This window comes from Cervus canadensis, chromosome 21 (assembly GCF_019320065.1).
Source record: "Cervus canadensis isolate Bull #8, Minnesota chromosome 21, ASM1932006v1, whole genome shotgun sequence".
Classification (NCBI taxonomy): Eukaryota; Metazoa; Chordata; class Mammalia; order Artiodactyla; family Cervidae; genus Cervus; species Cervus canadensis.
In genome coordinates this window covers 43,784,696-43,811,438 of record NC_057406.1, presented here as the reverse complement: position 1 = coordinate 43,811,438, position 26,743 = coordinate 43,784,696, and the positions used below count along the sequence as shown (strand labels likewise).

Below are 26,743 nucleotides of genomic sequence, written 5' to 3'. Positions count from 1 at the left end.
CCCTGTGTGGTCTGGTGAATTGGTATTAGAAATGAGAGAGAGGAAAAGGGCAAATTTCCTTACTGGGTGAGGCCCAGGAAGTTATAGGATGTAATATACAACGTGGTTCATTTGCTGATGTACAAAGCTATTAGGTTTCCATTTTTCTGGTTCTTTGATATCTTCCATCAGAGCTTTGTAGTTTTCCTTGTATAGATATTAGCATATTTTATAAATTTATACCTAGGTTGGTTATCTTTTCAAGTATTCTTTATTCGTTTCTAACTCTGCTTTTTAGAGATTCCTACAGTGAACCTCACTACAAGGATAGCAGTAATTGTATGTGAAGCAGCCCTCGCATTTATGTTTCTATATCCACACCCCCCACACCCAAGCTCCAGGGGATACAACCAAAGTCTGTCTTTAACATTTACTCATCTGAAGCTCCTCTCAGATGGAAGTAGTTCAGCTGCCCCAGATGCTACATCTCAATAAGCTTTGGAGTGGAGACTTTTATCCAGTTTCTCCTTTTAACAGACCTTCCAGTTTCTACAGTAATTCTCTTTAAGGCACTCTTAACACCTTCCCACCCTGAATATGATTTCATATGCTTGCAGCTCTACCTTCCCATCTACTGTGAGAGATAGAAGGAAGATCTCCTTTAGAACCCACAGTTTTGTAAGTGCAACATTTCCAACTTGCTTTGCCCCCCTCAGTCTGCCACACATTCGGGTGGATACATGGAGGTGCCTGGGGTGATTTTCTATGTTTTTAATAAATGCAGTTATTTTTGACTCATGTGCTGTCTTATTTAGAACTTAAAGTGCCTCGTTACTTCAGCTTTGGCCACTTCTGAAATGGCTTAATGAGTAAACGAAGCTCCACTGCACTCATGTCACATATTTAAAACAATAGATGCGGCAAATATAATATTAAATTTATTACATGATTTAAAAATGCTTTAATACCTGAAAGCATAGAGTAATAAATGTGATATCAGGTTTTTATCATTTTGGAGGTACGTGGAGGTACTAACTACTGAAGATTTCTGGTACTTAACCAGAAACAGGTTGGACCTTGGAAGAGATGTCAAGTAGGCTTGACGTGAGAGAGCTGTGTGGGGCATGTCTCCTAGAAGCAGTCGTGCATGGGAAAGCATCTCATTGGTGTCCACAACTTTCTATTACTTAAACTCAAGATCTGTTCATACCTTTTTCCTTCCATACATTAAAAATGCATTTTTGATGTTTCTGTTTTGGACCCTCTCCTCATTCTACTAAACCAAGAGTCAGCACTGATATTTCTTTCATGATAATATGAAAAAAAGACTCTTTTAAACTTTTACTTATGGAGGAGCTGCTGTGAAGCACTGGAGTAAAATGTCACACAAGTTTAGTAAAGAGATTTCTTTTATCTCTCTTCCAGGATATCACCCTTATTCTGGAATCCAGGAAAATTGGAGGAGAAAAAAATCCAGAAAATACTTCTGGCAGATACATGGGTCTCTAAATAGTTTAGTAATAAACAGGTTTAGGTCATTTGTCTGGAGTGCTCCTTACTGTTATTCTTTGAAAGGCTTCCTTCACTTCCTTGTTCCTCAAGGTGTAGATAACTGGATTCAGAGCAGGTGTGACCACGGTGTACATGAGTGCAGCTGCCTTGTCTGTTTCTGGGGAGTGTGCAGCCTTCGGTTGGAGGTAAGTGAACAAGGCAGTGCCATAGAAGAGAGAAACAACCAGGATATGAGAAGAGCAAGTGGAGAAAGCTTTGCTTCTGCCAGTGGCTGAAGGGATTCTCAGGATGGTCACCAGAATGCGCACATAGGAGCACAGAATGAGGAGACAGGGGGTCATGATAAAGAGCACGGAGATAGCAAACAATGCAGTCTCATTGTGGGAGGTATCAACACAAGCTAGTTTCACTACAGGCATGATGTCACAAAAAAAGTGCTGGATCCTTCCTGTTCCACAGAAGGGCAGAGTGAAGATCCATGTGGTCTGGGCTGACTCCACCACCACCCCAGTAGTCCAAGATGCTACAGCCAATTTCAAACACACAGGAGGGTCCATCAGGAGAGAGTAATGCAGAGGATGGCAAATAGCTACAAAGCGGTCATAAGCCATGGCTGCTAGCAAGCAGCATTCTGTCAGTCCCAAGATGCTAAATACATACATCTGAGCTGCACAGCGCCCCACACTTATGGTCTTGATCTCCACAAGCAAGTGCACCAGCATCTGAGGCACCACACTAGTGATATAGCACATCTCCAGAAAGGAGAGGTTAACCAGGAAGAAATACATGGGAGTGTGCAAGGAAGGGGTGCCCCAGATCAAGCCAATGATGAGAAGGTTTCCTCCCACAGTAAACACATAAATGGTGAAGAACACAATGAAGAGAACAGGTTGCAACTCTGCTAGAGAGGAAAATGCTACAAATGTGAAGTGGGTGCAGAGGGACTGGTTTCCACTCACTATAGACTCAGAGCTAGACATCTGTGGAGAGAGCAGAGAGGGTATAAGTAACACCTAAAGGCATCCAGTCACCTAGCGTTGGTCTCTGTGGAACTTTCTAGGGTCTGTGGTCTGGCATAAGAACCTACACACTTGTATTCCTTTTGCTAAAAGTTTTGAAATGATTAGCAAGATTCCCTGGAGGAGGACATGGAAACTCACTCCAGTATTCTTGGCTGGAAAAATCCATGGACAAAGGAGCCTGGCAGGCTACAGTTCATACGATTGCAAGGAGTCAGACATACTGAAGCGACTTAGCATGCATGTATGCACCCAACATAATGGATGGAGTATTTCTTCCTGACTTTGAGTTCTGGATTTTTATAGAACTTTAGAGAAAACAATGGCTTTAAATTACATCCTCTGATGTTTGTATTTACCTTGTTGTTATCCTAATCACATAACCAGACTGTTAGGTGTGTAATATATATGAAAGCCTTCTAAATGTAAAATCGTTAGCCACTTCAGTTGTGTCAGACTCTTTGCGACCCCATGGACTGTAGCCCACCAAGGTCCTCTGTCCATGGAATTCTCCAGGTAAGAGGATGAATGGGTTGCCGTTCCATTCTCCAGGGGATCTTCCCCACCCAGATATTGTACCTGGGTCTTCTGCATTGCAGGCAAAATCTTTACCATTAAGTGTAAAGGAGTCACATAAAAGTTAAGTGTAGAGAGTAAATTGTAAAGGTGCTATGTTCTGGTCTTCTGAATTCCACAGTTTTCCTTTAAATTTACAATTAAGGGCTTGAAAGGGTGAATATTTCTAGGCATTTGTCTATTCATTTTCTTACATATGTTAGTCATTTTTTATTTGAATATGATAAAATCATAATTGGCAGCTAAAATCCATGGAAATCCAAACCACCAGAATGGCCTTTCTATATTCTCAGTATAATTTTACAGGAAATTTGAATGGGAGAACATACCGAGAACCACAAGACAAACTTCCCTTTCCTTGTCGGTCTTCTAGACTCCTGACAATTCCGAATTATAGTGTGGTTATAGAATGGGCAATGTTTCTATTCTGAGAGAGACCATAGGGATTGCATCCACTGCACAGTTTAATTTGTCCCAAGAGCAATTTGTTCAAAAACAGTGATGAACATTCAATGCAAATTTGGTTTTCATTATTTGAGTACATTTCCCAGAAGCAATCTATTGCTGTTAGTTACATCACTTAAATTTCAATGGGTAAAACCCAATATTTCTAATGGATTTACACCTTGCACTTCAAACAATTATTGAATTGTATGGCTATTTTCCATATTAATTTTCTTTAAGTTTTTCAGATGCATGGTGACTGCTCATGTCTTTTTTTTATGTCAATAGAACCAGCATAAGACAGAAAGTAGACTTTGTAGACCAACGGATAGTATTTAATTTAACAGACATTCAAAATTTTGCAGTGATTCTCTTTGAAGTACCCTCAACACCCTCATTATAATTTGATATGCTTATAGCCCCCCTTTCCCATATTGTGTGAGATATAGAAGGAAAATCTATTTCGGAGCCCACAGTTTTGTAGTGAAAAGTGTGAAAGTGAAAGTTACTCAGTCGAGGCCGACTCTTTGTAAACCCATGGACTATACAGTCCATAGAATTCTCCATGCCAGAATACTGGAGTGGATAGCCTTTCCCTTCTCCAAGGGATCTTCCTGACCCAGGAATTGAACTGGGGTCTACTGCATTGCAAACGGATTCCTTTCCACTGGCCTTGCATCCTCCTCTCTCTGCCATACTTACAGGTAGGTACATGGAGGTCCTGGGGGAAGTTCCAAATCGTGTGTGTGTGTGTGTGTGTGTGTGTGTGTGTGTGTGTGTCTGTGTTAGTTGCTCAGTCATGTCTATGTCTGTGACCCCATGAACTGTAGCTTGCCAGGCTCCTCTGTCCATGGAATTCTCCAGGCAAGAATACTGGAATGGGTTGCTATCCCTTCTCCAAGGGATCTTCCTCTCTGAGGGATTGGACTTGGGTCTCGTGCACTTTAGGCAGATCTTTACCATCTGAGCCACCAGGGAGGTCCTCCTAACTTTTTAGTAATCCAGCTACTATGGACTCATTTGCTGTCTTCTTTAGAATTTAAAAAGCCTCCTTCCTTCAGCTTTGGTCTATTCTGAAATGGATAAACAAGCAAAGCAAGCTCCACTGCATGCATGTCAGGTGTTTAAAACAAATAGTTGCAATGAATATTGTATCAATTTTATCACATGATCTAAAAAGTGCTTTTATACCTTGAAAAGCATACAGTGATAAATGTGATATCAGGTGTTATCATTCTGATGATCCGTGGAGATAAAATGTGATATCAGGTTTTATCATTTTGATGGTCTGTGGAGACAGTGATTCATGAAGATTTCTGGTATTTAAAATCAGTTTGGGCTTTGGAAGTGATGTCACGTAGTCTTAACACAAGAGAGTGGTGCTGGGCACGTCTCCAAGAAGCAGGCATATACTGGGAAGCATCTCATTGGTATTCACAACTTTCTATTACTTAAACTAAAGTTCTGAACACATCTTTTCCTTCTGTATATTATACAATAGGGCATTATTTGAGATGCTGTTTTCGAGTCTCTAACATTCTTCCAAACCAATCTTCAGTACTGATATGTCTCTTGTGATATGTGTGGAAATTAGTCTTTTATTAAAGTTTGAACTATGGGAGGAGCTGCTTTGAAGCTCAAGCATTAAAATGACACACACATTTGGGAAAGAGATTTCTTTCATCTGCTTTTCTGGGAATTCAGCCTTCTTCTGGAATCCAGGAGAATTGGTGATTCAGAATATTCCAGAAACTACTTCAGGCATAAGCATGGGTCTTTGAATAGTTAGATAATAAATAGTAACAGCAAGTCTTCTCTAAGTGATTTTGCTGAGTGTTTTAAAATGCAGACAAAACAGTAGAAGGGATCAGATGTTGTGTGATGACTGGCAGCTGTTGGATTTGTCTGTGTTTGTGTGTATGAGCGCATGTGCAGGTCCACATGCACCCATGCACATTGAAGCATTTGTTATGTGTGCAGAGACAACTAAGGGTCAGCTTTGGCAGGGAGGGATTCTGCTACTGAACAGGTGGTGCCTGTGACCCTTTGGTCAGTCTGCTCCAGTGAATGTCCTCTTATCTATGGTTATCACAGTGTCCCATCACTCTCACTTCTGAACAGGAGAGAACATACATTCATGTTTTTCAGGCACAGAATACCAATATATTTGCTCAGCTTCTACTTGGGCAGTGATGTTGAATCTCTGTGTTTAAAATGTATAGGTATATTCCTTTCAGTTGTCATATTACTGACATACACTCTAGATTTAAGACCATTAGTGTCCTGAAATTAGGACCTGATGATTTGTGGGAATAGAATGGGAACTTGATCAAAGCAATATACTGTACATTCAATACACAGAAAAGCAGGAAAATTGGGGACAAATAAAACCATAATTTAAAAACTAGATAGATAGGAAAAAAATTTGAATAGTAGTATCATACTTTCATCATTGCCCTAGGTAGTATGTAATATATGTTTCTCTAAACCTTCATTTGTATGAAAACCCAAAAGATGAGTGGATAATACCATAGTAGCAAGCTAGTTTTGGATAAAAAATCAGATTCCTTGACTGGATTTACAAGTTAAATACCTAGAGTTGAGTTACAGGGCACATCACTCATCAGTATTTATTGTTGTTGTTTTTGCTCAGTTGCTCAGTCCTGTCAGACTCTTTGTGACCCCATGGACTGCAGCCTGCCAGGCTTTCCTGTCCTTCACCTTCCTTTGGATGATTATTTAATAGATCATATTAGAGTTTATCACAGGTGAGTAAGCATGGGAGGGTACTCCACTTAAGCTCTTGAATGACAGTATCCTATGTTTAGCACTAAAATATATTAATTTTTTCATTTTTATTTTTAGCATTTTCCACTGAAGAAATATTTTCTTTCATCAAAAAGTGTGAAACTCACTAACCTTAATCCTATTACCATGTTAGTCGTGAAAAATTGAGTAGTGCCCAGGAGATACTCAGTAATTTTGTTGATTGAATATTGTTGATTGAACACAGGATATATACTTTAATGACCCTACTGCACATTTCCATTTTTGATTTTTATTTATTTAATTTTGGCTGTGCTGAGTCCTTGCTGCTGCATGGGCAATTCTCTAGTTGCAGCAAGAGGGGCTTGATCTCCAGTTGTGCACGGGTTCCTCATTGCAGTGACCTCTCGTGGCAGACCACAGGCTCCGGGGCATGTGGGCTTCAGCATTTGTGAGCTGAGTGTGGGCTCAGTAGTTGCGGCTCCACAATAGTTGTGGTGTCAGGCTTAGTTGCTCTGCAGAAAGTGGGATCTTCCTGAAACAGGGATCGAACCAGTGTCTCCTTTGTTGGCAAGCGAGCTCTTCACCACAGAGTCACTAGGGAAGCCCCACGCTTTTCTTCTGCTTGAACATATGTAAAAGCATAGACGAGGTCCACGTGTTTCTTGGTTGCGATCCTGTGAGTACTTTATGCCACTTGTCTAACCGTATTCCTCAGTGTTAGGCTTTGAAAGGCTTCCTTCACTACTTGTTCCTCAAGGTGTAGATAACTGGATTCGGAGCAGGTGTGACCACTGTGTATCAAGTGCAGTTGCCGTGTCTGTTTCTGGGGTGTGTGCACCTTCGGTAGGAGGTAAATGAACAAGGCAGTGCCCAGACATGAGAAGAGCAAGCGGAGAAAGCTTTGCTTCTGCCAGCGGCTGAAGGGGTTCTCAGGATGGTCACCATAATGAGCACATAGGAGCTCAGAATGAGGAGACAGGCTAAGAATAAAAGGCACAGAGAGAGCAGACATCACAATCTCACTGTGGGAGATATCAACATGAGCCAGTTTCACTACAGGCATGATGTCACAAAAAAGTGCTGGATCCTTCCTGTTCCACAGAAGGGCAGAGTGAAGATCCATGTGGTCTGGGCTGACTCCACCACCACCCCAGTGGTCCAAGATGCTTCTGCCAATTTCAAACACACACGAGGGTCCATCAGGAGAGAGTAATGCAGAGGATGCCAAATAGCTACAAAATGGTCATAAGCCATGGCTGCTAGCAGGCAGCATTCTGTCAGTCCCAAGATGCTAAATACATACATCTGAGTTGCACAGCGCCCCACACTTATGGTCTTGGTCTCCACAAGCAAGTGCACCAGCATTTGAGGCACCACACTAGTGATATAGCACATCTCCAGAAAGGAGAGGTTAACCAGGAAGAAATACATGGGAGTGTGCAAGGAAGGGGTGCTCCAGATCAAGCCAATGATGAGATTTTCCCCCATAGTAAACAAGTAAGTGGTTAAGAACACAATGAAGAGCACAGGTTTCAACTCCACTAGAGAAGAAAATCCCACAAATGTGAAGTGGGTGCAGAGGGACTGGTTTCTACTCATTATAGACTCAGAGCTAGACATCTGTGGAGAGATCAGAGAGGGTAGTAGTGATACCTAAAGGAATCCAATTACCTAGCGTTGGTCTCTGTGGAACTTTCTAGGGTCCGTGGTCTGACATGAGAACCTGGACACTTGTATTCCTTTTGCTAAAAGTTTTGAAATGATTACCCAGTAAAATGAATGCAACATTTCTTCCTGACTTTGAGTTCTGGATTTTCACAGAAATGTAGAGGCCTTAAACTGCATCATCTGATGTTTCATTTTTACCTTGTTGTTACTCTAATCATACACACAGGCTGTTAGATGAGTAACATCCATGAGAGCTTTCTAAATAAAAGGAGTCATATAAAAGCTAAGTGTAGGGAGGAGTACAATGTAAGGTGCTATGTTCTGTTCTTCTGAATTCCACATTTTGCCTTAAATCCACAAGTAATCATTTCAAAGGGAGTATATTTACAGCCACCTATCTGTACTCTTATTAATACATACTCTTATTCATTTTGATTTGAATATAATAGGACCATAATTGGACAGCTAAAATCCATGGAAACCAAAACAAACAAAATGTCCTTTCTGTAACCTCAATGTAATTTTACAGGAAATTTGAATGAGAGAACATACCAAGAACCACAAGGCACATTTTCTCTTCCTTATTGTCCTTCTAGGCTTCTGACAATTCCACATTATAACATGGTGATAGACTAGGCAGTATTTCTACTCTAACTAGAGACTGTAGCGATTACATCCACTACACAGTTTAATTATATTTGTCTCAAGAGAACATTGTTCAAAAGAACAATGATGAACATTTAATGTTAATTTGATTTTCATATTTAAATATATTTCCCAGAGTTAATCTATTGCTGTTAGTTACATCATTTAAATTTCAGTGGGTAAAACCAAATGTTTCTAGTGAATTTGTACCTTGCCCTTTAAACACTTATTGAATTGTATGGGTTTTTCCATATTACTTTTCTTTAGGCTTTTTAGATGCACAGATGCTCAAATCTTCATATCAAAAGAACAAATGCAGGACACAAAGTAGGCTCAATAAACCCACAGATAGCATTTCATTTATTCATTGTGTATGATTAAGTGTGTAGTGCAGTAAATACATGGTCTTGGTGGGTGAGGCTAAAATTTATTAATTACATGTAAGTGAAATCGTATCTTTATTTTTCTGGGTCTGAGTTAAGTTTCTTAGCAAAATATCCCCCAAGTAAATCCATATTGTCCCGGGATCCTCTTCATTTTTTGTGCCTGAATAATATTCCTCTTTAACGTTGGTCTTGGTGATAATTTTTGGAATAAGATAAAGCAACCATAGATTGAGGGGAAATACTTGCAAACCAAATATTCAATAAAGGTCCCTATCTAAAATACATAAAAACACATGCAACTCAAAAAATAAAAAACAAATAGCACAATTAAAAAGTTTGCAAAGGACCTGAATATACATTTCTCTAGAGAAGACATAAAGTACCAACATGTATATTAAAAGGTGCTCAACATCCCTAATCATAAGGGAAATACAGGTCAGAATGACTTTGAGATATAATTTCACTTCTGCTAGGACTGTGATTATTAAGAAGACGATAGATAATAAGTGCTGGAAAGAAAAGGGAATCCTTGTGTGCTGTTGACAGAAAAGTAACCTAACATGGTCATTATGGAAAATAGTATACATAGGGTCCTTAAAATATTAAAAATAGAGCTACCAGATGATCCACAATCTCACTAGTGGGTATATACCCAAAGGAAAAAAAGTGATTATTTCAGAGAAATATCTGCACTCCCAAGTTCGTTTCAACATTATTCAACAGTAGTCAAGATAGGAAAACAACCTCTTTGATGTGTCTTTACAGTGAAATATTAATAAAACAAAACAAAGTAAAAAGTTGATGCTACATTTAAAAAATTTAATCTCAATCTGTTCTCTGTGTTGACTATTTCTCAGTCTAGCTCTGAAACCAGGGCATAGTATTAAAATGGAAGAGGAGTACAGTTGACTGTTGAACAACACATATTTAACTGAAGGGAAGTATAACAGATTCTCCACTTGTATGCAAATTTTTCAATAAACAGTTACTGCATGATCCTTGATTGGTTGAATCCATGGATGCAAATGCTGCAGCAGACACAGAGGGAAGACTATAAGGTATACAAGGATTTTTGACTGCTGGCAGAGAAGAGGCAATGCTCATTCTCTCCCATATTGTTCGAGATTCAATTGTATATGGTTGGATGTGGATATATGAAAGTCAAAAGTCCTCTTTTTTAAAGTAAACTTTTTGTTTTGTATTGTAGTATAGCCAGTTAGGCTTGCATGTGGCTCAGCTGGTAAAGAATCTGCCTGCAATGAGGGAGACCTGGGTTTGATCCCTAGGTTGGGAAGATACCATGGAGAAGGGAAGGGCTGCCCACTCCAGTACTCTGACCTGGTGAGTCCCATGGACTGTATAGTCCATGGGGTCACAGAGTGGGACATTTGGGCTTCCCTGGTGGCTCAGATGGTAAAGCGTCTGCCTGCAGTGTGGGAGACCTGGGTTCAATCCCTGGGTCGGGAAGATCCTCTGGAGAAGGCAATGGCAACCCACTCCAGTACTCTTGCCTGGAAAATCCCATGGATGGAGGAGCCTGGTAGGCTATAGTCTGTGGGGTCACAAGGAGTTGGACACGACTGAGTTACTTCATTTTCTTTCTTTCATAGCCAGTTAGCAATGTTGTGACAGTTTCAGGTAGAAAGCAAAGGGACTCAAATCATACATATACTTGTATCCATTCTCCTTCTATATCCCCTCCCATCCAGGCTGCCACATAACATTGAGCACAATTCACTGTGCTATACAGGAGGTCCTTATCGGTTATCCATTTTAAGTATAGCAGTGTGTACCTGTCCATCCCCAACTCCCTAACTATCCCTTCACCTGTCCTTCTCATTGACACCTGTGAGTTCATTCTCTAAGTCTGAGTCTGTTTCTGCTTTATAAATAAGTTTATTTGTAGCACTTTGTCTTAGGTTCTGCATATAAGGGATGTCGTATGATGTTTCTGCTTCTTGGTCTGACTTACTTCACTCAGCATGACAATCCTATAGGTCCATTCAAAATTCTTTCTTAATGCTGCTTTACATCTGATTTTGACCTGAATAATTTGGTAAAAGGTCACATTTGGCGATACAGTGACCATATGAGAATAAGCCCTACCAGCAATACAAACAAAATATGGACTTTAGCTCTCACGATGATTTCTTGTACCATTCTCTAACCCCTTAGAAAATGAGTTTGTAAGTGGTCTTGAAAACAAAAGATTTGGGATGAGAGAGTAGATCATGGCAAACAGTATTTTCTAAGGTGAAAAAAGATTATTTAAGGAAGATGTGACTAAGTGTGCCAAATATTTATGAGAAGTTGAGGAAAAAAAATAGCTTTGAGTTATTATCTATTAATTTTCAGCTACACATTGGCCATTGGAGACTTCAGAAAAAAGTTTTTGAGAGAGAGATAAGAGGGCAAATCAGATTCAAGTTATGTATGGATAGATATAAGTTGAGAAATGAGAAAAAACAACAACAACAACAACATGTTGGAAATATTTGGCGGTGAAAGGGAGGAGAAAGACAGGGTGATTTATATCTAGAGAAAATAAAAGATAAGACAAGATTATTTATGATTGTTATTTGATATGTCTTCAAGATGGAGAATTAGAAGTCTACTTAATGGCTGTTGTGAAGGAGTTATACTTAACAAAATAGCTCCCCATCACCCCTGCACACACATTTTGAAAATAGAATAATATATAACCTTAATTTTAGGGTTATTAATTTACCTAGTTTCAATATTGTTGTTCTTAGAGAACAGGGAGGACTGTGGAGAGGAGGGAAGGGACAGTTGACCTGTGTAACTGGCACATTTTTTAAGCTTGCCATCTTATACAGTTATGGTTGTGGCATCCCCAAACAATTACAATAGTAACTTCAGAGATCACCAAATAGGTCACCGTAAGAAACTTAGTAACAATGAAAAAGTCTGAGATATTGTGAAAATAACCAAAATATGACAGAGACACAACTTGAGCAAATGCTGTTGGAAAAAACGGTGCTGGTAGACTTGTGCAAAGCACAATTGCCCCAAATCTTTAATTTCTAAAAAATCCAGTATCTGCAAAGCACAGTAAAATTAGGTGTGCTTAATAGCCACTGGATCTAGTATATGGTATACTAGATCCTCAGAATTTACTCATCTTTTAAGTGAAAGCTTATATCCTTTGACCAGCATCTCTCCATTCCTCCCACCCACATCCTGCCTCTGGAAATTATTTCTGGTTCTATAAATTTGGCTTTTATAGATTCCACATATAAGTGACATCATATCTTGATTGCACCTTGTTAAAGGCTCTGAGCCAAACTCTGCAGATAAACTTCCTGAATTCCAGAACCAACCACAGAAATTGTAAGATAATGAATATTTATTACTGCTTTAAGTACTGGGGTATGCGGTTATGTGTTGTTGTTCAGTTGTTCACTCGTGTTCAACTCTTTGCAACCCCATGAACTACAGCACGCCAGGCTTCCCTGTCCTTCACCATCTCCTGGAGATTGCTCAAACTCACGTCCACTGAGTCGGTGATGCCATCCAACCATCTCATCCTCTGTCATCCCCTCTTCCTCCTGCCTTCAATCTTTCCCGGCATCAGGGCCTTTTCTAATGAGTCCGCTCTTTCCATCAGGTGGTCAAAGTTTTGGAGCTTCAGCATCAGTCCTTCCAATGAATAAATATTCAGGACTGATTTCCTTTAGGATTGAGTAGTTTGATCTCCTTGCAGTCCAAGGGGCTCTCAAGAGTCTTCTCCAACACACAGTTCAAAAGAATCAGTTCTTTGGCACTCAGCCTTCTTTGTGGTCCAACTCTCACACCCATATATGACTACTAGAAAAACCATAGCTATGACTATACAGACTTTTTGGTCAAAGTAATGTCTCTACTTTTTAATATGCTGTCTAGGTTGGTCATAGCTTTTCTTCTAAGGAGCAAGCCTCTGAATTTCATGTCTGCAGTCACCACCTGCAATGATATTTGGATGCCAAGAAAATAAAATCTGTCACTGTTTCCACTGTTTCCCCATTTCTTTGCCATGGACTGGATGCCATGATATTAGGTTTTTGAATGTTGAGTTTTAAGCCCTCTTTTCCACTTTCCTCATTCACCTTCATCAAGAGACTCTTTAGTTCCTCTTCACTTTCTGCCATAAGGGTGGTGTCATCTGTATATCTGAGGTTATTGATATTTCTCCCTGCAATCTTGATTCTAGTTTGTGCTTCATCCGGCCTGGCATGATGTACTCATGATGTTCTCTGCAAATAAGTTAAATAAGCAGGGTGACATGACACTATACAGACTTGACGTACTCCTTTCCTAATTTGGAACCAGCCCATTCCATGTCTGCTTCTAACTGTTGCTTCTTGACCTGCATACAGATTTCTCAGGGGGCAGGTCAGGTGGTCTGGTATTCCCATCTCTTTAAGAATTTTCCACAGTTCGTTGTGATCCACACAGTCAAAGGCTTTAGCGTAGTCAAAGCAGAAGTAGATGTTTTTCTGGAATTCTCTTGCTTTTTCTATGATTCAGTGGATGTTGGCAATTCGATCTCTGGGTCCTCTTCCTTTTCCAAATCCAGCTTTAACATCTGGAGGTTCTTGGTTCACATACTGTTGAAGCCTAGCTTGGAGAATTTTGAGCATTGCTTTGCTAGCAATTGAGTGCAATTGTGTGGTAGTTGAACATTCTTTGGCATTGCCTTTCTTTGGGTTTGGAATGAAAACTGACCTTTCCAGTCCTGTGGCTACTGCTGAGTTTTCCAGATATTGAGAGCAGCCCTTTAACAGCATCATCTTTTAGGATTTGAAATAGCTTGGCTGAAATTCCATCACTTTCACTAGCTTTGTTCATAGTGGTACTTCCTAAGGCCCACTTGATTTCACACTCCTGAAGTTCTGGCGCTGGGTGATTGATTGCATCATTGTAGTTATATGAGTCATTAAGATCTTTTTTGGATAGGTCTTCTGGAGAAAGGAATGATCAACCACTTCAGCTTTCTTACCTTGAGAACCCTGTGAACAGTATGAAAAGTGGTTACATGAATTTCATCAAATTTCATCAAATGAGAATTACAAATAGTATAATCTTTCTGAGATGGAAATCTGTATTTGTTTTACCTTTCAAACCTACTGTGCCTGCCACTTAGTAGCCAAACCAAGAAATCAGTAGGAAAAGAATCACTGATTTGTTTCCAGGCAAATCCCAAATTATAACTGCATGAAGAATTTTCAGCTAAACTAATTAAAATGAACTACCCACAAGATGGCAGTGATATGTAACCAGTGAATGCATTGTATAATGATTTTAGGAATTATTAATTGGGAACTGAGTTACTCAAAAGTGGCAGTTAGACCACCTATACAAGGAGCTGTATTTTATCTGAATTTCTTTTTCTTGGCGAGGTGATATTAATTAGGAACAGAGAAGTAAAAAATAACCTCATTGAAGTTTGTATCATCTTTGTATGAGAGGGTTTTCATAGTCATCCTGTTGATACCTAATAAAACTTCTGTTTAAAAAATTTGAAAACAAAACAAAAGCTGGTACAAAACAGTCAGTAATGGGCACCATTTTTATTTGATTTTTCTTGCCCAGTGTTACAAATGTATCTTTCATATGGTCTATAGTTATTTATTTTGTACAGGTAAGAATTAAATTAGAATAAATATATTTTGTAACTTTTCCTTTGATGTTGTTATAGCTTTATTTTACTTATTTTAAAGGTAGGTATTTCCAATTGAAGATTTCAGAAAAAGAATTTTAAGCTATTATAGCATTGTTATTTAGTTTTTTTTGAAAATAATGATTGATTAAGTATTTTAATCCTTATGTAGGATTAAATTCAAATACACAAAGCTTCCCTTTTACTTTTCAAGAAGGAAGTAAAATTGGAAGTGGTAAATTTTCCTATCTAGTTATTTATTATGTCTCCTGCTCATGCATAAAATTTAAACTCCTGTGGCTTTTTCAAGGGTTTTTTACTGCCACACATTTTGTTAAAATTTTTGGGAATCATTTTTGCTGTGCTAATTTGTGACTATTTTAACTTTATTATTAGTTGGTCCTACAACAAATATAATAAAATACAGCTTTGTTAGCTCATTGAAAAACGCTTCAAATAATAATGTTATGTCTCTGTCCACTAAATTAAAATAGCCTTTGAAATTTCAAGGAGAATACATTCTAAGGATTAACAAAACAAAGAAAGAACTGTTTATCACTTTATGACAATAACCATGTTAGTTATTATAAGATATTGCTTTCATGAAACAGTATGTGAATCTTGGAACTGTTTACAGTTTTCTCATGGTTAAACAAAGCTGTGGGCAAACTATTTGATGTATAAAATAATAAATGCATACCATTAATCATTTTAACTTGCACAGTTTAATCACTTAAAAGATTATTACTAAAAATATATATTTAAAAATAAAATTTTAAAAATGAATTAAAAAATAAAATTTTAAATCATTTAAATTTCAAGGATGTTGTACAAATATATTCTATCATTTTGTGGCCAAAATCTATCCTACAAAAAATTCTACAGGGAAAGCTAAAATCTATGTTCCTCACATCATAGTGTATTAATAATTGTAATACCAAGAAATTGACCAGTGTGCCCTACAAACCCACCACAAATAGCTATTATTAAGAAATTCATATTGAATTGAAGCCATTGTGACTTAAAATATAAACAATTTCTTGAAAATTCTATATTCTCCCCTATAAGGTAAAACGGTTGTTTAATTAGCAGCAATCCCTTCTAATATCCCAAGGATCATTTTCCCCAAGGCCAATCACTCTTAAATACTATTATGGGAGTATATCAACCATTTAGTGCCAATGCAAAGTAGGTTAACCTGTCAAAGTTATTTGCTTAATTCTGAAAATTTGAGATGTGACAGATTTCAAGATCAGTTTACAATTCTCAGAAGATATTACTTATCTTTAAAAAATTATTAAACTTCAAATTCAGAAATATCAAATTTTATTTGGTAAGATATAGCCAGATATTTCTGTATGATTTATTTTGTTCCTCAATTCCGCATCCCCCGCCCTTGCAAAAACTATTTTTATCTGTGCATCTATATACAACAAAATCATCTTAAGAAAAATAAACCTATAAGCTTATTTATACATGAAAAAAGGAATAGCTTGATGCTTTATTAAGTAAAACAAAAGACAATAGAGTGTTTTTTCTGTCTAGAAAGCTACAGAATTCTGAGGAAGAGAATATTAAGAAAACAATGGTTGTCTATTTAAGAAATGATGTGTATTATAATCATGAAATGCATTTTCAATTCAGGTATGAGGGTTATTTGCTTTCCAATTTTTATTAATTTATATTTTAGGTTCTTAGAATTGCTGTTCCAGTTAAAGAAGCTGAATGATTTGTAAAGATTCTTATGAGAAAATATATATTTATGAGAAAGCTAGCATATTTTCCAGAAAATTCTGAAGCTGGCCTGCTTAATAGCAAGTGAGAAACTCTTTGGTCTCAAAACATAGTCCAAAAATTAGTGGGCTTAATTAAATGTCATTAAAATTTTAGAATTCCATGCAATAAATAAAATAATACATTCTCTAGATCTATGTAGCAATCCTGATAACTCATCTACAGTTTACAAGTTTTTAAGAAAGGTATCAGTATAAATTTGTGGTAGTTACTGTGGCATCATTGCTGATGAATCTTTTGATTTTTAGAAGATATATGCAATGTAAACAGTATTTTTTTTTTTTTTAGGATGTAGAAAGAGGGGAGGGATATTTGGAAGTATATTTTGTTACAGTAAAAATCTCTAGTTCTCCAAACTTTATTGAATTTAAATATGCCTACACAAGGTAGAATATGTATATCATTGATTATCAAATAAAGAAACTGATAATCTTCTTGTCTTGCCTTATTCCTATCTCACAGTGGAGACCATGGATGTTACATTATAGACCTTGGTCACTCCAAGACTAGATATTAAACCTGTTATTGTTTTCTCCCACTTCAGTATTAGAAATCTGAGAGGCAGAAGTGGTTGAGGGATTTTAGAGATACACTAAAAATTGTTGGACTACTATAAAATCTTGATACCTTATTCAATTCTCATAATTGTTTTCCTCAGACAAATGATGGAGTATGTTTAGAGTCACAGTGAATTTAGAATTGTTACAAAATGCTGGTGAACATGATAATGCATCTGAAACTATTTATGCTGCTGCTGGTTTATAGTTTCTCAGTCCTGTCTGACTCTTTGTGACCCCAAGGACTGTAGCCCACTGGCTCCACTGTCCATGGGATTTCCCAAGCAAGATTGCTAGAGTCGGTTTTCATTTCCTTCTCCAGGTGATCTTCCTGACTCAGGGATCGAACTCACATCTCCAGCTTTAGCAGGTGGATTCTTTACCAGTGAGCCACTTGGGAAGCTGCTGAAGCTATTTGTAAGTTTTTCTAAATATACAAGGAATACTCTTGTTATTGTTACTGTTGATGTGAATGATATCGAAGCAGAATTTGCAATAGTGGTGAAAGGTAGTGGTCACAATCACGGTCATGTCTCTTAACCTATTATTCTGGAGTACCATCGGTGTGGGCAGCCTGGGATGACCAGTTCCTTTCCTTCTGTTGTAGAGGATATTGGTTTGAGAACTTGTGGTATGCGAAATAGGTGAGATATTACCAAAGTACATATATCACTGGAGTAGAATTAAGACAGAATTCTTCAAATAGTCTGCATTTTCAACTCCTTACTTTCAGAGAAATCTATGTTAAATATGATTTGACTATAAAATAAACTAAGATTTTTAAATTAAATTTGAAAAATGTTTTATAAAATAATTGTTCTAATGCTTAGATCAATTGCTTATCAATTTGACCTAATATCAATATTAGATCAAAATAATTGATGTAATACTTAGTACTTACGTAGCCCAAATATCTTAAAAGATGGAAACATTGTTCAGCTCAGCTCCAATGCAGCTTTATAAAATAGGTGTTTTCCAACATATATTTTTGTGATCCCTAACATTTGATATGCTGTTGTTGAGTAAGAACTGTACGGAAAATATTTATATAATTCTACTTTCAATCAAAATGTTCTACTTTAAAGAAGATATTGTGTTTGAGATAATACTAATTGAATTAGTAATTCCATGAGTGGACTTTTAGTGGAGACACAATAGTAAGGGACTAGTTCCCACTTTGTCCATGCAGTTTTGGAGAAGACTGACAGTCTGTTGAGAATTTAGGTAAATTAATTCATAATACTGCTGACTCATTATCGGTCCCTGATTTGCAGGGACCTTAAACTGATATTAACCCCTCCCCAGAACATATACCCTAGATAACAGCCCAACAGCCATAATTAAATGTAACTTTCTGACATGATACCCCAAATGTCTTTGTTGTAAACAGTCACCCCTGTCTCCCAGGGAGGGCCTTTTCCTTGTGCCCCCTTAGGAAAAAAAAAAAAAAAAAAACTCATGGGAAGCATACAAAAATTCTGCATTTTTTGGTTTGAATTAACAAATCTGGCCTCAGCCAAGGAACTTCAAAATATTCCACCTTTGGGCCATAATAAAGGCATATACCCCACATTCGCCTTTCTTTGTGCCTGCACTCTGGCCTCCTATAGCTCCTCCTCCAGAATCTGAGAGTAATAAACTTCATTTCACTTTCCTTTGTGATCTTTTGTTGAATCAGGGCTCACCATCCTACACCCCTGAGCTCCATTTAACATATGTTAATTTAACAAAGTCACAACACAGTCGGAAGCAGAACTGTTTTGATGGATTGGAACTGAGATAAGTGCTGGAAGGAGGACTTCTGGATTGCAGGTTATGTTTGCTCAGAAGTTTGCTATTTTTATAAAGCCCAATTCAAATGATATGACTATACCTTTGTGCATAGTAAGAACTGGGGTCCAGTGATGTGAAATTATGGTTCAAGAGGCACCATGAAAAATCACATAAATAGCAGTCCCGTGAGGACTGCACAAGGTACTAAAATCATAAGTACCTGTTATGTTTATTTGTTTATCTATGTTTATTTACTAAGGTTCCCTCATATATACATATATGTGTATCTACATGTGTATATAATTTATATGTGTATATACGTATAAGATGTATATATGTGTATATATACTGGATGGAGTAGTGTATTATATAAAATGCACTCCATTTGGTAGAAATGAATCATTTATAATCTAAGATTTAAAAAGTCAAACTAGCCTAATTTTTATCTTTTTGCCTCTTGGATACCTTTTGGATATATTTTTTAAAATTATTAAGTGATTCTAGTTTAGTTATTAGCTGCCTAAACTCTTTCATCCTGAAAAATAGCATGCCTCTGATGAAGAATATGAGCTGCAGACTGTCATCACTGGTGAGAGACAAACTGCACCTAGGTGACAAACAATTAGTGGTATTCATGCAAATTATTTCTTTGCTCTGATTTAATCTTATTGTAGATATTCTGTTTTAGAGAAATAGAATGGTAAGACAACTGAGAACTAAGATACATTTATGGATTTTATTATTATATTTGATATTATATATACATTTAAAGAATATTCTTTGATCCTTTGACACATATACTTTGATTATTAGAGAGAAACTGGTCTAAGATATGGTCTGTGAAAATCACACCCAAGTGACTGAATTTATTCTTCGTGGTTTTATAAACAACTCTCAGATGAAAGTTTCCCTCTTTGTTTTGTTCCTGGTCATCTATACAGTCACTTTGTTGGGTAACTTCCTTATTGTCACAGTTACCAGTATGGATCCTGCTCTTCAAACACCCATGTACTTCTTTCTCAGGAACTTGTCACTTCTTGAAGTTTGCTTCACCTTGGTCATGGTGCCAAAGATGTTGGTAGATCTAGTATCCCCAAGGAAAAGCATCTCTTTTGTAGGCTGCGGTACCCAGATGTACTTCTTTTTCTTCTTTGGCAGCTCCGAATGTTTCCTCCTCTCTGTGATGGCTTATGATCGCATTGTGGCCATCTGTAATCCTCTCCGCTATTCAGTCAATGAATAGGTCCCTATGTTTGTGGATGGCTGTAGGTTCTTGGATGTCTGGTGTTCCCGTGTCTATGCTACAGACAACTTGGTTGATGGCCCATCTTTCTGTGGACCAAGCACCATAGGCCACTTCTTTTGTGATGGTCCCCCAGTGTTGAAACTAGTCACCGAGGATACAACCATGTATTAAATGCAAGCACTTGCCTCCACACTACTATTTATTATGTTTCCCTTTTCCCTCATTTTGGTCTCCTACACTCGCATTATTAAAACCATCCTGATGATGCCCTCTGCTACCGGTCACCAGAAGGCATTCTCCACTTGTTCATCTCACTTCATTGTGGTATCCCTTTTCTATGGAACAGCCAGCTTGACCTACCTACGGCCCAAATCCAACCAGTCTCCTGAGAGCAAGAAGCTAGTGTCATCGTCCTACACTGTCATCACACCTATGTTAAACCCCATCATCTATAGCCTAAGGAACAATGAAATGAAGGGGGCAGTCAAGAAGACAATCACTCGAAAAGTCTTGCAGAAGTTAGATGTGCTTTGAATTCAATTGTGGTCAAGTTTTTCTAAACAAAGTAGGAGCACCAGAACCCATGAACAAAAGCTTTGAAGGAGTGGAAGATTTGCTCTTACTTTGTCAGGGTCACTTACTATGATGGGTGAATCTCAGTGTCTCAGTCAGAGTCCCAGCTCAGACTGGGGTACCTGAGTTCTTTTATGAAGGGATTATTCACAAATTGTGGGGCAACTCATATGATGGAAATTCCATGTCTCTTGACCTGAAAGGCAAAGAAAAGAGGTATTAACTGGCACTTTAGAGAATGTTAAAAATCTAAGAAAAAGTTGCTCATTGGAAGCTTTTTTCTTTAGTAGACAAAGGCAACAATCTCAGCCTAATTCTGCTCTGACTCTCTTACATCTACTGCTGGTATCTTCTTGATCAAACCAAGTTGAGATAGAGGGCAAGAGTGTCCACTGGTGCAATATAATGAACAACCTTCTAGAGCACAGATTAGAATGGAAAAAGTTATGAAGGGTAAATGAAAATATCTGCCACAAACCACTGTATATTCTGCATTTAATGTGATGCGAAGACTATCATGTAATGTGTTTTAAGTTAATTTTTAAAAGATAATGAAAGGTAGAGATTTGTAGTTGCCAAAAATTCACAGTGCAAATTCCTTATAAGTGTGGTGGGTTTAAATGAGGTTACTTAAAAAAAAAATTACCTTAGTTTTAATATTTGTTAACATGCTTCTGGACTTCTTTGATCATTGGCTAAATCTGCTATTCATTTGGATTAATCAACTATTTGCTGTTGTTGTTGTTCAGTTGTTGTGTCTGACTCCTTGTGACCCCGTGAGTGCCAGGCCTCCCTGTCCTTCACTGTGTTCCAGAAGTTGCTCAGATCATGTCCACTGAGCTGGTGACACTGTCTAATCGTCTCATCCTCTGCTGCTCCTTCTCATTTTGCCTTCATTCTTTCCCAGCATCAGGATCTTTTCTAACGAATCGGCTCTTCATATTGTAGCCAAAGTATTGGAGCTTCAGCTTCAGCATCAGTCCTTCCAATAAATATTCACGATTGGTTTCCTTTAGGATTGACTGGTTTGATCTCCTTGGAGTCTAAGGGACTCTCAAGATTTCTCCAGCACCACATTCAGCTATTAGAATCTAAACAACAATCCTGGCTTGACAATACTGTAAGTGAAAAAGAGTAAAGTTAGTAATAGCTAACATGATTTTTCAAGTTACTGCCTTTAACAAATGCACCTGCAACAACCCAAGAGATAGATTTTCTTTTGCATTTATTTTTTTTTGTAAAAGAAAAATTATGATCAGAAAATTAATTTGAAAAGGCAAAGAGTTATGCAGAGGTGGTCCCGAGAATTTGAATGCATACTCTTTTGAATTTGAAAGCCAATATCTTAACCACTGAAAAGTCTCTAGTCACATTTTCATCATGATAAAGTCCCCACTTACATGGTAATTTGGCCTTTCAGGAATGAAAGCACCTTGAGACAGCATAGAAGAACAAAATGAATAATTTAATTTTTGAAAAATCTCATATTTCCACTAGCATAAGGATATATTGACTTTGAATATGCAATTTATATATAATGATATCAGTTGCTCTAAGTCTTTGTTAGCCAGCGTTTTTTTTTAAATTTTACAGTTTTTTCTTTAAGCAATAATGACTCTCAATCATTCTTTGTCAATTCAAGAAAATTTTAAAGTCATCTCAAATTTCCAACTTGTGTTGACTATTTTAGTTTAATTGTGTTTCCCTGAAGTTTGTATCCATTGAATGTAATGGGAATTTGGGGCAGGAAATATCAGTTCCTTTAAATATTTCTCTTTCAGTGGCCTTTTAATTTCTTAAGCCTAACTCAAATATTTTAAAATTAATGTTACTAAGTTCAGTGACCCTCTGGCAAAACTCTTTTGCAGTGGTTTCCTATTAACTTTATGTGACTCAGAAGTAAATTGTGAGATTGTTAAATCTATTAAGTAGTGCATGTGTATGCATTTAATAAACTAGCATAATCAAATATAGAGAAGAATAAAATAAGCCATATATGAAAATAATTTATGAGAGCATCTGATGCATGGTAAACACTATCTGGTTGTTTGATAATATTATTGTTAGAATAACAGAAAATATGGAGTGGACTCCACATATTATAGGGTATGTTTTAGTTATGCATATACTCCTTTCTGATTGAAATGCAAATTAATTTCTTCTATAAGATGAAAGCAAAAATGTTCATAAATCATATACCTATTGCATATTCTGTGTGATTGATAGTCTACAAGTTTTTACAGAGAATTTATAATTATTATGTTTCAAATAGTTTTATTAAAATTGATAAAAGTCACTTAACTGCAAGATCTTCATGGAGATGTTTTAAAAAAACTTTTCAACCTCAATTTATAGGCTGATTTTTTTCTGTTTTTATAAAATTTTTATTTATTTATTTTGGCTGCACTGGGTCTTCGCTGCTGCTCATGGGCTTTCTCTAGTTGCATAAAGTGGGGACTGTTTCTCCTCATGCGTGGGCTTCTCATTGTGGTGGTTTCTCTTGTTGCTGTCTGTGAGCTCTGGAGGAGCTATGAAGCATGGGCTCAGTTGTTCCACAGGATGTGGAATCTTCCTCAACCAGGGATGGAACCCCATGTTCCCTGCTTTGGCAGGCAAATTCTTGTCCACTGCACCACCAGGGGCATTAGATTTTGTTTCTTTAAAGTTCCACAAGCTAATTAACAAAGTCATTATTATATCTGGAGTTATGATTGAAAAGATTGATTTGATGAGTTTTTCTCTCTCTCTCTTTTTAAATTCTTCTGTATTTGTTACAACTTTTTAAAGCAGAATGTGACTTGAGCACTACATTTCCATTCACAAAACTTGCTCCAAGTTACTTTTCCAGCAGCTTTACAACATGCCTGAGCAGGCTTATAATTTTGCTACTCTAAACAATATTTTTCTTTGGAAAACAAGCCCTATGTATGGACAGCGACTCCAATCAAGTTGGTTCAGCTTAACACACTAACTTCTAGAGGCCTGGCACATGCAGTCATAACTACAGGGGATGGAAGTTTTAAAAAGTATATCCCAGAAGATGAAAACTTGCTTTAACAAGTGTTTCTTTTAAACATCACGATATATACTTCAGAACACTTCAGTGACAGGAAATTTTGGTCTACTAAAGAATCCGCTTGACAGCTAAACACTTCAGACCACAAAGTTAACACAGGTTACATACATACCTTACAACAAACATAACTACTTCCATCTGTTAAAATGAACCAACATGAAACTAGGAAAAAACAACTAGCTCTGCTTTAGTGCTAAAAGTATCACAGTATCTCACTTAGTATAAAGAAATCTTATCCTCCCCTTATGTAGTTACCATGCCATACAGATTTTTAAATGTTAACAAAAATAAAGAAATACTTGAAAACATATTAGAGGGAATGGAGACAGAGTGCTGAACACATAGCCAAGCGATCCTCAGGCAGCGCTTAGTCTACTTCTTCCATGCGGGACGTGTCATCATCTCCTTCCAGGGGAGGCATTTCCTCAGTGACCGCAGAACTGCTGTCCTCAGCAGTGGGGTCATCCTCGTCAATACCGAGACCAAGTTTGATCATCCTGCAGATCCTGTTGGCGTGTGTCTGGGGATCCTCCAGACTGAAGCCAGAAGACAGAAGAGCTGTTTTGTATAGCAGGATGACCAGATCCTTCACAGACTTGTCATTCTTGTCAGCCTCTGCCTTTTGCCTCAAGGTCTTGATGATGGAATGGTCAGTGTTGATCTCCAGGTGCTTCTTGGCTGCCGTGTAACCCGTCGTTGAGTTGTCTCTCAGGGTTTGAGCCTTCATGATCCGTTCCATGTTTGCTGTCCAGCTGTATGTGCTTGTAACAATGAAGCATGGGGATGTCACCAACCGGATAGACATAACCACCTTTTCAACTTTCTTCTCCAAAATGTCCTTCATGATTTTGCAAAGGTTTTCAAATTTTGTCTTTTTCTCTTCTTGTTTCTTTTTCTCTTTCTCATCTTCTGGAAGTTCCAGGCCTTCTTTGGTGACTGACACTAAGGTCTTCCCCTCAAACTCCTTCAGCTACTGCATACAGTACTCATCAATAGGCTCGATCATGTAGATCACTTCCAAGCCGTGCTTCCGGAGATGCTCCAACAAAGGCCGAGTTGGCTACCTGGTCCTTCGTCTCACCTGTGATGTAATAGATGTGTTTCTGGTTTTCCTTCATTCTTGTGCAATAGTCCTTGAGAGAAACCATCTCATCACCAGAAGCAGAAGTATAGTACCTCAACAGTTCTGAAAGCTTCTTCCGATTTTGAGAATTTTCATGTATCCCAAGCTTAATATTTTTAGAGAACTGCTCATAAAACTTCTTGTAGTTCTCTTTATCTTCTGCCAGTTCAGTGAAGAGTTCCAAGCACTTTTTGACCAAATTCTTCCTGATAACTTTCAAAATTTTGCTTTGTTGCAACATCTCACAGGAAATGTTCAGAGGGAGATCCTCAGAGTCCACCACACCTCTAATGAAATTCAGGTATTCAGGGATTAGCTCCTCACAGTTATCCATGATGAAAACTCTGTGAACGTACAACTTAATGTTGTTCTTCTTCTTTCTGTTTTCAAACAGATCAAAAGGAGCTTGTCTTGGGACAAAAAGAAGGGCTCTGAATTCCAACTGTCCTTCAACTGAAAAATGCTTGACCGCCAAGTGATCCTCCCAATCATTGGTCAGGCTCTTGTAGAACTCTCCGTGCTCCTCGTTAGCGATGTCATCAGGGTTTCTGGTCCAGATAGGCTTTGTCTTGTTCAGCTCTTCTTGATCAATGTACTTCTCCTTGATCTTCTTCTTCTTCTTGTCCCCGTCCTTCTTCTCTTCCTCCTCCTCATCTGAGCCAACGTCTTCTATCTCAGGCTTGTCATCAGACTCCTTTTCTTCTTTCTCCTTCTCTTTCTCTTTGTCTTCCTTCTCTTCTGCCTTATCATCACTAACTTCTTTATCACGTTCCTTCTCCACAAAAAGAGTGATGGGATAGCCAATGAACTGAGAATGCTTCTTCACAATCTCCTTTATTCTCTGTTCCTCCAGGGTACTCAGTCTGGTCTTCTTTCAGATGCAGAATAACCTTTGCTCCACTTCCCATAGGTTCACACTCCTCACTGTGAAGGATCCTCCTGCAGAAGACTCCCAGGCGTAGTGCTCCTCATCCTTATGTTTGGTGATAACGGTCACTTTCGCAGCCACCAAATAGGCCGAATAAAACCCGACACCAAACTGGCCAATCGTGGAGATAGCAGCGCCAGCTTGCAAAGCCTCCGTGAACGCTTTGGTCCCGGACTTGGCGATGGTGCCCAGGTTATTAATCAAATTGGCCTTGGCCATCCCAATGCCGGTGTCCACGATGGTGAGGGTTTGATCTTGTCTGTTCGGTATGAGATGAATGTGCAGCTCTTTCCCAGAGTCTAACTTACTGGGATCGGTCAAGCTCTCATACCTGATCTTGTCCAGGGTGTCGGACGAGTTTGAAATCAGCTCCCTCAGGAAAATCTCCTTATTCGAGTAGAAAGTGTTGATGATCAGTGACATCAACTGGGCAATTTCCTCCTGGAAGGCGAACGTCTCCACCTCCTCCTCCTCCATCCGCTGATCCTGAGCCTGGGTCTCCTCAGGCATTTTGGCTGAAGGACTAGCATGGGCTCCGCAGCGACGCAGCACCGGGACGCAGAGGCAACTCGAGTTTTTCTCTCAAACCAGTGCTCTTTAATGTTTTCTTTATTAACTAATTCCAGGATTTGTGGTAGTCGTTTGTTCTCTCAGTTGTGTCTGACTTTTGCGACCCCTTGGACTGTAACCCACCAGGCTCCTCTGTCCATGAGATTTCCTAGGCAAGAATACTGGAGTTGGTTGCCATTTCCTTCTGCAGTGGAATCTTCCCAACCCAGGAATCGAGCCCGGGTCTCCTGAATTGCAGGTGGACTCTTTACCAACTGAGCTACAAGGGAAGCCCCAGGGTTTACTTCTGGCCATATATTTTTATCATGGTTACTGTGATGGTATCATTGACTTTTTGCAGAAAACGTTTTGCATAGAGTCCCTCCTTTGTTTTCAGTTTCATAGATGGCTTTCAAATATATGTCCCCACATTGTTATTTACAAGCAATTCTGGAAATATTTCCTTT

General features: G+C 38.2%; 1 protein-coding gene and 3 pseudogenes across 2 annotated transcripts; 1 reads left to right on the top strand and 3 right to left on the bottom strand.

Moving 5' to 3' along the window:
• Positions 1 to 1,514: 1,514 nt before the first annotated feature.
• On the bottom strand, positions 1,515 to 2,471 carry LOC122423195 (olfactory receptor 10C1-like). The gene has a single exon (XM_043439929.1). The coding sequence runs from the start codon at positions 2,469 to 2,471 to the stop codon at positions 1,515 to 1,517; it is 957 nt and encodes a 318-aa protein (XP_043295864.1).
• A 4,513-nt stretch (positions 2,472 to 6,984) lies between these two features.
• LOC122423194 lies at positions 6,985 to 13,047 on the bottom strand (annotated as a pseudogene).
• Positions 13,048 to 19,613: 6,566 nt separating this feature from the next.
• LOC122423923 lies at positions 19,614 to 20,561 on the top strand (annotated as a pseudogene).
• Positions 20,562 to 23,351: 2,790 nt separating this feature from the next.
• Positions 23,352 to 26,237, bottom strand: LOC122423922 (annotated as a pseudogene). Its single transcript, XR_006264244.1, has one exon. The product of XR_006264244.1 is annotated as a heat shock protein HSP 90-alpha-like (transcript).
• Between the last annotated feature and the right edge of the window lie 506 nt (positions 26,238 to 26,743).

Coding starts and splice junctions, on each gene's coding strand:
- LOC122423195 (XM_043439929.1), bottom strand. CDS start 2,471: ATGTCTAGCTCTGAGTCTATAGTGAGTGGAAACCAGTCCCTCTGCACC.